Below are 10,837 nucleotides of genomic sequence, written 5' to 3' on the forward strand. Positions count from 1 at the left end.
AATGTTCCTTTATCTTTCTTTTTTTTCTTGAAGGAGGAAATCTACATTCTACTCATCCTCTAATACTCCAGATACTTGGGATAATTTCTCAAATTTTCTCACCTCTGAGACATGGTTATCTGACCCTTTTGTGAGTCCCAGAGAAGGCAGACAACCCAGATTAAGCTGCTGAGCTTCATCAGACCTCATGTTTCACATTTGTGTTAGAGCAAGTACAAACCCTTTTATCTCTAAAGTCCAAGGTTGCTCTTAACTGTTCAGAGATAATTCTAAGACAGAGGTAAAGAAGATGAGTGAGTATCCCAAAGGATAATGGACAATGGTTAATCAACATTATTAAATGTTGTACCAAATAACAGAATATACAGTTTCTGAATTTTGTAATTAAGGGTTATATATCTAGTCATTTACTTCAAGAAATTTAATCTAGAGTATCTCCAGTGTCTATGTAATTTTGCTTTCTTTTCTCGATCATCTAGCTGATATGTCAGCAGCATGGAAACAGGAAATCAAACAAGAGTGTCATATTTTATACTTCTGGGATTTTCCCAAGACTCAGAGCATCAACCCATCTTATTCTGTCTGTTCCTGTCCATGTACCTGATCACTGTGTTGGGAAACCTGCTCATCATCCTGGCCATCACCTCTGACTCCCACCTCCACACCCCCATGTACTTCTTCCTCTCCAACCTGTCCTTGGCTGACATCTGTTTCACCTCCACCACCATCCCAAAGATGCTGGTGAACATCCAGACACAGAACAAAGCCATCACCTATGCAGGCTGCATCACTCAGATGTGTTTTTTTATGGTGTTTGGAGGTATGGACACTTTTCTCCTCACAATGATGGCCTATGACCGGTTTGTGGCCATCTGTCACCCCTTACACTACGCACTCATCATGAACCCCCACCTCTGTGGCCTGCTGGTTCTCATGTCCTGGTTCATCAGTGTAACATACTCTCTGACCCAGAGTCTTTTGACATTGCGCCTGTCTTTCTGTACCAACTGGGAGATTTCACACTTTTACTGTGAACTTGCTCAGGCCCTCACACTAGCCTGCTCAGACACACTCATCAATTACATTGTGTTCTATATGGTAACTGGCTTTCTTGGCATTGTTCCCTTCTCAGGGATTCTTTTCTCCTACATTCGAATTGTCTCCTCAATCCTGAGAATCCCATCAGCAGATGGGAAATATAAAGCCTTTTCTACCTGTGGGTCTCACCTATCCACAGTTTCTCTATTCTATGGGACAGGTCTTGGTGTGTATCTCAGTTCTGATGCACCTTCCTGGAGGGGCATGATTGCCTCAGTGATGTACACTGTAGTCACCCCAATGCTGAACCCATTCATCTACAGCCTGCGGAACAGGGACATCAAGAGGGCTCTACGAAAAGTTCTTGGAGAATGCTCTGTTCCCCTCAAATAAGGGGAACACTCATCCTGGGATTCTAAGCTGACAGGGGTCGGAGCAGATGGCTAAAGAAATCCCACCTCTCCATCACATTGAATTTTGCTTGTCATCCATTCTCTGTAGGTGACTTTGGTTATGATGGCTTTTTAACACTTTATCTCAACCTCTTATGGTGGCTCGTCTCTTATTCTCATTTCTACTCTCCTCATATCCTCTTTTTATTATGTATTACTGCACCTCATGTTTGATTTCTAGTCCTGAAGCTGGAAAACAGCCACTTCAGGAACCAACTGGGAAGGCTTAAATAAGAATCAGGACATAGTGAAATTTATTGAAAACCATTGCTGGTTCTTATCAAAGTAACTCATTCAACAATATTTATTGAGACTTTCTGATGTTCCACGCTGTCCTTTGTGTCTGGAATACAGCTGTGAAGAACAGAAAAAACAAACAAACAAACAAAAACATTGTACTCACAGAGTTTATTTCCTGCATCTCAGATTTCATCATATCACATTATACGTGTAACAGAAAATACACTGATGGATAAATTATTGAACTGTTGCTTAGTGCATTTCCAAAATAAGTAGTAAAAATGTATCACTAGAGATAGAAAAAAACACATTCAGAATATTAGATTTGATCAGGTACTAATAAGTTTTTCAGTACAGTCTAATTTTGCAGGTAAATTCACTGAGGCACAAATATAAGAGTCCAGATAGTGACTAGCTGAAAAGGGGACATATCTTTAGGAATGGTTCCAGGACAGAACACTGCAATGCAATTCGAGAGAGCAATAATTGAGTCACAGAATTGCCACTGTAAGTATGTGAGGCTAAGAGGCTCAGGTGATGCAGAATATGTTAGGACTTGTGGTCTTCTGATACATCGTGTTCAGTTCCATATCGTCTTCACCACAAAGAAATTGGATGTCTTAAAACTTTGGATAGTAGTGTTTCCCAGGCACTGTAGTCAGGAAAAGATAAATGCATGAATATTCACCTTGCTAAACATGAATTGCTGCCTACTCCAGAATGGAACGAGTCTAATGGAATCACCATGCCAACAGCTAGCCTCAGAAAGGGGTGAACTGCATCCAGTTAACCTCTAAGATTTGAGTCTATAAACAGGCTTGGGTTTGGAAACTGGAAGATGAACCATGATTTTCAATCATGGAAGCTAACATCTAACTTTTTCTGGCTTGCCCTTGGTATTTTGAATTTTCTGGGTTAAGCAATGCTTTTGATGTCTCTTCATCTACAGTATGTTGCCACCACCACTGACCCTGTAGGTCACAGACTCCAGTTGCTATTCTGGATTTGTTGTTCAATCATCTATCTACCTTGTCTCTCGCAGTTACTGCTGTCATCTGAGTTTAAACCATAGCATACTTGTAAACATGAAATACTTGAAATTTAACTAGTGACAGAAAGGATTTGTTATTTGTCGTGGGTCCCATAAATATACTTGATAGTTTATGCTAATGAGATGACTGAAGGTGAAACTTGGCTGTGTGAAAGAGTCCATGTATATGAAGGCTTGGTGCTTTAGGCTAAGTGATGTCAGTCAAAATTCTGGGGAGGGAAGCTGGAGAATGAGTTTAAAAAATGGGATATAATTCCATTTATTCCACTAATGATATGAAACCTCAATAAATCCTCTGGACACTGAAGCTCAGGTGTGCAACCTGGTTAGCAATATTCTGAGTGTTGTCTCACATTGTTGCCAGGAGAAGGTAATGGATCTGAACCCCATGGGGATAGGATAACAAGAACCTTTACCTAAAAGAACTTTCAGATATTTCCCCATGTCTATCTTCTTTTGATTAGCTTTATTTTATATTCTTTTGCTATAGGAAATCATAAGTCTGGCACTGTCCTAAGTTCTGTGGCTCCTTCTGGTGAACCTGAAGGAATTCCCTTGCTTTGAGTCATTCTAGCAAATTATTGAATGTGAGGGACTTCCTTAATTGTGTCCAACTGGTCTGAAGTGAGGGTGGCCCTGGATTCCTGAACTTGTGACTGGTGTCTAAAGTGAAGACAGTCTTGCAGGTACTGTTCCCTCTCTGTGTGGTTTGGCAAACTCTTTGTAGCAAGGGAGAGCAGTGAAAAATCAAGCCAAGTTGAAGTCCATCAGAGGCTTCCTAAAATCACCAGGGAGCTCTGGATCTAAGATGCTCCTTGAGAGTTGGCTGGTACTGGTGTTAAGGGGCCAAATGTTATAAGCAATCATGGATGAGCTATGACTGAAGTATGGAGTCCAAATAAGTAAGTTTTCAGTTCCACTACAGCTGTTCTAAGAGGAAAAACTGTGTAGGCATAAGCAGAGGACCATGTGGGTACATATACACTATGTGACTAAAGATTCAGAATTTTTTATTGCAAATATTTGATTTTGCCACTTTTTTCAGTTTTAAGAACAAAAAAAGATGGCAGAGATCTTGAGATTAGGCTATTCTTCTGATCACCCTCCATAGGGCACTCTTGATGTCTCTGTTCCTCAGACTGTAGATGAAGGGGTTCAGCATGGGAGTGACAACAGTGTACATCACGGAGGCTATGGCACCATTCCTCAGGGGAGATGACACAGCAGAACTGAGGTACACCCCAAGGCCTGTTCCATAAAATAAGCAAACAACTGATAGGTGAGAGCCACAGGTGGAGAAGGCCTTATACTTCCCCCCTGAAGATGAGACTTTCAGAATGGAGGAAACGATTTGTGTATATGAGAAAAGGATTCCTGAGAGTGGAACACCACCAATGATGACCCCAATAAAATATGTCAATATGTTATTGTTGGAGGTGTCAGAACAGGCAAGGTTGAGGAGTTGAGAAGGGTCACAAAAGAAATGAGGAATTTCCACATATGCACAGAAGGTGAGCTGTGACACCATCAAGTAGTGCAGCTGGGAGTCCAAAAGGCTGATGAAGAATGACAGTAGGACACACAAGCCACAGAGGCGGGGGTTCATAATGACCAGGTAGCGTAGAGGCTGACAAATGGCCACCAACCGGTCATAGGCCATCACAGCCAGAAGAAGACTCTCCAAACATGCAAATAGAGAGAAAAATGTGACCTGAGTTAGGCAGCCTGCATAGGTGATGGACTTGCTGTATGTCTGGAGGTTCGCCAGCATCTTGGGGACTGCAGTGCTGCTGAAACTAATGTCAGCCAGGGACAAATTGGAAAGGAAGAAGTACATAGGTGTGTGGAGACGGGAGTCAGAACTGACAGCCAGGATGATGAGCAGGTTCCCCAGCACGGTCACCAAGTACATGGCCAGGAACAGCCCAAACAGAAGAGGTTGAAGCTCTGGATCATCTGACAGTCCCAGGAGGAAGAATTCGGAGTTACCTGTTCGATTCTGTGGTACTATGCAGATAGAACACAGTTTGAAAAAGAAGAGAGTGTTGAATAATTAAAACAAGTGTAGACACATTCATTTTTTGTGTTCGAGCAATTCACAAATATAGGAATCACACTTGAGCTTGAGGGCCATATACCACCCACCACTTCCCTTAACCTTCAGCAACATCTCTCAGTTGTGAACTCTTTTAGAACTCTTTCCTTATGGATGTCTAGGCTGTTTTCCTGTTTCTATAAACACCCACTTTAGAGACCCTGGCTCAAAGAATATTAGAGAAGAAAGAACACTTGAGATTAAAAAATTCCACCAACAGAGCAAAATATCAGCCTTTTACTTTGGAAGTAAAAATATGGAATGGGAAATATTGTTTTCTAAGAAAATCTCATCTTAATTGAAAGACGCTAACAAGCAGTTGAATGTATTTTATCTCACTCAGATGCAGTACCAGAAATTCCTTTAATTTAGAATGTAATCTTGAAAAGCTATAACCACATTAAATGTATTCTATCTTAAAATAAAATGTTCATAAGCAGATAAATTTTTGTATGGCAATTATCTTCAAGGGTTTTTGTCTTTACTTGGATCTATGATACCCATCTTCCATGGAGAGAAGTGTTCGCTTAAATGTGTGGGTTGTCTCGTCAAAGTCAGTTCTTCAACTGTAACTCAAATATGTATAATTTTGGCCTTAGTTGACTTCATTTTTGCAAAATATGTCTTTGTTAAATGCACAAAATCATGCAGCATCCCTGATCCTAAAGACGGTGTTAGTTTTCAGTGCACCAATGATCAAATAATAATTCACTTTCATGAATACTCTGTACTCATTTTTTTAAACTTATTATCTATCAGAGATACACTGTTGGGAACCACTCTGCCTGGTTTCAGGAATTGTAACCGACCCCCATGGATAAGGCTGAGTGAACAACCTTCAGACCAGAAGCCACTAAGGAGACAAAGCTTGTCTCTGCTTCATCCCCTGCCCCCAATGCTTGGTTGGTTAGTCTATGATGGGTATGACCGATTCAGAGGGGGGCAACCTAAGCCAGACATGATCACTTGGGAGGCCATCATGGAAGGACTCAGGGGGCTGCAACAAAGAGGGAATGATGGACCCTTGCCCCCCAGCTATTCTGACATAGCCTGAGTCCCCATTTCCATCTGGGAGAAGCGCTTCCTGGCTCTAATCCATTTAAGCCTAAAAACCTACCAATGGGAAGGCAGTGCAGCTCTGTGCTGGAAAGGGTGGGTTCTCCGGGGTGATCAGGCCTAAGAAAGAATATGTAAAATCCTGTGGAACCTTCTTTGTTTAGAATACTCTCATTTAAATGATAAAGGTCAAAGCAAGAAGTTTGTTCCTCAAAGTTTCATGGCTCTTTAGCTATCTGCCCCTGACTGAGATTAAGGCCTCATAGTTCTTTGAATGCTATCTATTGTTTGATCCTTACCTGTATTCTTGTGCAAATGAACTCAATAGAAGCCCCTTGAGGAAGGGGCTCTTGGCCCTTCTTTGAGTGATCTGCCACATTTCCTCCCCAAGCAGATCATGTCTTTGTAGTTTCACTTTCATCTGTGGCAGACAGGGGGACTTTGTGGGTAAAGTTGCCCCCACAATACACAATCTCAGAGAAACATCTGTGCTTCAGTCTGTACTTTATTGTTTTTGTTCATTTTGTTCAGTATACTATTTTTGTGGCTAGGTAAAACTCACATTTCTCTGTAACCACAAACATTTGTGAAGTGTTGATTTCTTATCAAATTCAACCCTCTAACAAACAGTTGAGAAACTGAGGACAAAGCCAGGCCTCAAACCATAATTTGGCCTCCTGATGCCAGCCTGAGTCATTTCAAGTCAATTCTTCCTGAGAGAGGGATTGCATTTCTCTTCAATTCAGCTCCCTGAAGGCTACTCAGGTCATTTCTCCTGACAGGTCAAAACATGATGAATTACTGAAGCATTACATTGTCAACATATCTCTTCCTTTGTGTGACATCCTAGATTCCTATGGATATAGCTGATCATTTCTGATTTGTGAATACTACCTACATTTATATAAACTATGTCATAACGATTTTGCATCAAAAATGATATAACTTGGGAAAATCAAAAGAGAAAAAACAAAGAGTAGTATTACAACATTTGGGGAGTTTTCTCATCTGTAAAATAGGTATATTAATTGAACTGACACTATAGTGTTGTTGTAAGAAATAAATTATTTTTTTCCATTTTCTAAATTTTATTATTGTTCAAGTACAATTGTCTGCCTTCCTTGCCCCCCACCCGACCCCAGCCATCCCCACCTACATCCTCTGATTCTACTCCCCCTTGGTTAATAAAATTAAAGTATAAACATAAAATAGTTTAACAGTGGTTATCAATGCTGGTTGATATTATAATTATCTATCCATCTTTTAAAATTTAGAGGTAAGTGATACAAGTCAGTCAGAGAAACACAAGTACTATATGATTTCACTCATATGTGGAATCAAATGAACAAACTGAACTAACAAGCAAAATAGAGACAGACTCATAGAGAGCAGACTGACAGCTCTGGGGGTAGAGAATTTGAAGGAGGGAGAACTGACCAAAAAAGAGAAAGAAAGAACTTATGGACACAAACAACACTGTGGTAATTGTAGTGGGAGTAAGTGGGTGTAGGAGGAAAAAGGTTTAGGGTGTAGGTGGAAAAAGGTTTAGGGGAGATAAATGGTAATGGAAAAAACACAATAAGAATAATAATTAAAAAATTATTTTTGGGCTGGTTATAAACTGGAACCAGTTAAATCAGAAATTTCGGACTTCTGGCCAAAATGGAGATGCAGGTAGACTCACTGTGCCTCTTCACAAAACCAAACTAAGGAAAACAAAAATTTATAATCAAAAAACACAACCAGTACTGACTGAAAATTGAACTGCATGCAAGTCTGATAACCAAGAAGTTAAAATAGACACATTAACCCAGACCAGTAGAAGGGGTAAAATTGAGCAGCTGGGTGGAGAGGGGTCGAGGAAGAAAAAGAGGTGGCTGGTGGACCCCGAGCATGAGGTGGCAATGGGCAAATCCAGCGAGGAGGCGGATTGTGCAGGGACGCAGAGCACAAGGCAGCAGTGGGCAAACTGGGTGGTCCTACATTCATGCACAGATAAACCAGGTGAAACTGGGGAGTAAGACTGCATAATCCAGAGTTCCAGTGCCAGAAAATAAAGCTTCCAAACACCGATTGAAAACACCTATGTGAGGGCTGAGGTGCCAGAAAAGACTCCCAGCCTCACGAGAGAGTTTGTTGGAGAGACCCACAGGGTCCTAGAATGTACACAAGCCCATACACACAGAAATCAGCACCAGAAGGGCCCAGTTTGCTTGGGAGAAGTGGCAGAAAGAACTGAAATCCACCAGAGAGAAGAGCAAGCACCACTGTTACCTCTCAAACCCCTCCCCCACATACAGCATTACAACACAGCGATGAGGGTTGCCCTGCCCTGGTGAGTACCTAAGACTCCACCCCTCACTATGTAACAGGTGCATCAAGGCAAAAAAAAAATGGCCCAAACATAACAACAGATCAAAGCTCCAGAACAAATACAACTAAGAGACAAAGAGACAGCCAACCTATCAGATGCACAGTTCAAAACACTGGTGATCAGGATGCTCACAGAATTGGTTGAATTTGGCCGCAAATTAGATGAACAAATGAAGGCTACACTAAGTGAAATAAAGAAAAATGCACAGGGAACCAACAGTGATGGAAAGGAAACTGGGACTCAAATCAATGGAGTGGACCAGAAGGAAGAAAGAAACAACCAAACAGAAAAGAATGAAGAAACAAGAATTCAAAAAAATAAGGAGAGGCTTAGGAGCTTCCAGGACACCTTTAAACGTTTCAACATCCAAATTGTAGAGGTACCAGAAGGGGAAGAGGAAGAGCAACAAGTGGAAAACTTATTTGAACAAATAATGAAGAACTTCTCCAATCTAGCAAAGGAAATAGACTTCCAGGAAGTTCAGGAAGCTCAGAGAGTCCCAAAGAAGGTGGACCCAAAGAGGAACACACCAAGGCACATCATAATTACATTATCCAAGATTAAAATGAAGGAGAGAATCTTAGAAGCAGCAAGAGAAAAGCAGACAGTTACCTACAAAGGAGTTCCCATAAGACTGTCAGCGGATTTCTCAAAAGAGACCTTGCAGGCAACAAGGAGCTGGAAATAAGTATTCCAAGTCATGAAAGGCAAGGACCTACATCCAAGATTGCTCTATCCAGCAAAGCTTTCATTTAGAATAGAAAGGCAGTAAAAGCCCTTCTCAGATAAGGTCAAGTTCAAGGAGTTCATCATTACCAAGCCCTTATTATATGAAATGTGAAAGGGACTTACCTAAGAAAAAGAAGATAAAAAACATGTAGAGTAAAATGACAGCAAACTCACAGTTATTAACAACCATACCTGAAAAAAAAACTAAGCAAGAAACTAGGATAGGAACAGAGCCACAGAAATGGAGATCACATGGAGGGTCAGCAACAGGGTAGTGGAAGGAAGAGAGAGGAAGAAAATGTACAGAGAATAAATAGCATAGATGGTAGGTAAAAAATAGACAGGGGAAGGGCAAGAATACTCTGGGAAATGTAGAAGCTAAAGAACTTATAAGTATGACACATGGACATGAACTAAAGAGGGGGAATGTGGGTGGTAGAGGGTGTGCAGGGTGGAGGGGAGTGAAGGGGGAAAATGGGACAACTGTGATGGCATAATCAATAAAATATATTTTAAAAAATAAATTCCACACATAAGTCTCTTGGGCATGCTATTATAAAGCTAGAGCAAGCAACCATTGTCAGATAATTAATAAATGCATTCATGTTATCCATTCTTTTTAATACCATTTTAATCACTACCCATATTAAAATATAAAATTTAAATAATACATGCCATAGAATTTATATTTATTTTATATTTTTGTTCAATTATAATTGTCCCCATTTAGACCCTGTCATATACACCCCCACCTCCCACATTCAATCTTCCCACCCACCCTTGTCTTTGTCAATGGGTCCTTTATACATTTATTATTGATAAAACTTGAGGTTTTTCATGCAGGTTTTTCCTGCATGATCTTCCCCTGTACTTCAGTTGCCCAAAGGCAAAAATTGTCATAAGTGGTGGATGCATTTTTCTTTCAATATTTTTATATTGGTAGTGATTTATGTATTCATAGCAGTTTTCCTAAAACTAGCCTAAGTACTCAGATACTACACATACAGTTTCCTGAGTTCTCATTTACCATAGCTTTGTATTTTAAGTCTGTCTGTGAAATACATATGTTTATTTCAACACTTAATTTTTTAAAGATTGTATTTATTTATTTTTAGAGAGAGGGGAAAGGAGGGAGAAATACATCAATGTGTGGTTGTCTCTCATGCACCCCCAACTGGAGACCTGGCCCACAACTTAGGCATGTGTCCTTACTGGGAATCAAACCAGTGACCTTTCAGTTCACAGGGCAGTGGTCAGTCCAGTGAGTCACATCAACCAGGGCATATTTCAGCACTTTAAATGATGCACAGCATTACCTATGGGATAAACTTTATTTTATTTGGGATAATCCCTTTATTTTTATGGGATAATCTTTTTTTACATTTTTAAATTATTTTATTGTTGTTCAATTACAGTTGTCTGTGATTACTCCCCAACACTCTCCCCAGCCCCAGCCAAACCCTCTTCCCTCCCTTGCTTTTACCTCCCCCTTGGTTTTGTCCATGTGTCCTTTATAGTCATTCCTGAAAACCCTTCCCCCATTCTTCAATTTTTTGTTGTGACAGTGCTAAGAAAATTCTTATGCTCTCTCCACATCATACAAGTAAGAATTTCTTAAGGACATAGGAATAAAAGATTTGAGTTGTAAAAAAAATGATATATATGTACAATTTTACTATTAATTACCTATATTAATTTTCTCAGTAGAAAAATGAGACAAAAAATGATTGCCAAGGGATGAAACTAGTCAGTTTCCTGACGTCTGACTAGTAGTCTTTTCATGGTAAAGCCACATAAAAGTT

At 40.2% G+C, this 10,837-nt stretch overlaps 2 protein-coding genes across 2 annotated transcripts; one reads left to right on the plus strand and one right to left on the minus strand.

Annotated features, from left to right (window-relative positions):
- The first annotated feature begins 486 nt into the window (after nucleotides 1-486).
- On the plus strand, nucleotides 487-1,431 carry LOC118984645 (olfactory receptor 7C1-like). Its single transcript, XM_037042781.1, has one exon. The coding sequence runs from the start codon at nucleotides 496-498 to the stop codon at nucleotides 1,429-1,431; it is 936 nt and encodes a 311-aa protein (XP_036898676.1). The 5' UTR covers nucleotides 487-495.
- Nucleotides 1,432-3,862: 2,431 nt separating this feature from the next.
- Nucleotides 3,863-4,708, minus strand: LOC118984605 (olfactory receptor 18-like). Its single transcript, XM_037042747.1, has one exon. The coding sequence runs from the start codon at nucleotides 4,691-4,693 to the stop codon at nucleotides 3,863-3,865; it is 831 nt and encodes a 276-aa protein (XP_036898642.1). The 5' UTR covers nucleotides 4,694-4,708.
- Between the last annotated feature and the right edge of the window lie 6,129 nt (nucleotides 4,709-10,837).

Source organism: Sturnira hondurensis, unplaced genomic scaffold, assembly GCF_014824575.4.
Source record: "Sturnira hondurensis isolate 20B ecotype Veracruz unplaced genomic scaffold, ASM1482457v3 Scaffold0003693, whole genome shotgun sequence".
Lineage (NCBI taxonomy): Eukaryota > Metazoa > Chordata > Mammalia > Chiroptera > Phyllostomidae > Sturnira > Sturnira hondurensis.

Bases quoted from the DNA above. Each gene is read 5' to 3' on its own strand.
- LOC118984645 (XM_037042781.1), top strand. From the start codon at position 496: ATGGAAACAGGAAATCAAACAAGAGTGTCATATTTTATACTTCTGGGA.
- LOC118984605 (XM_037042747.1), bottom strand. From the start codon at position 4,693: ATGTACTTGGTGACCGTGCTGGGGAACCTGCTCATCATCCTGGCTGTC.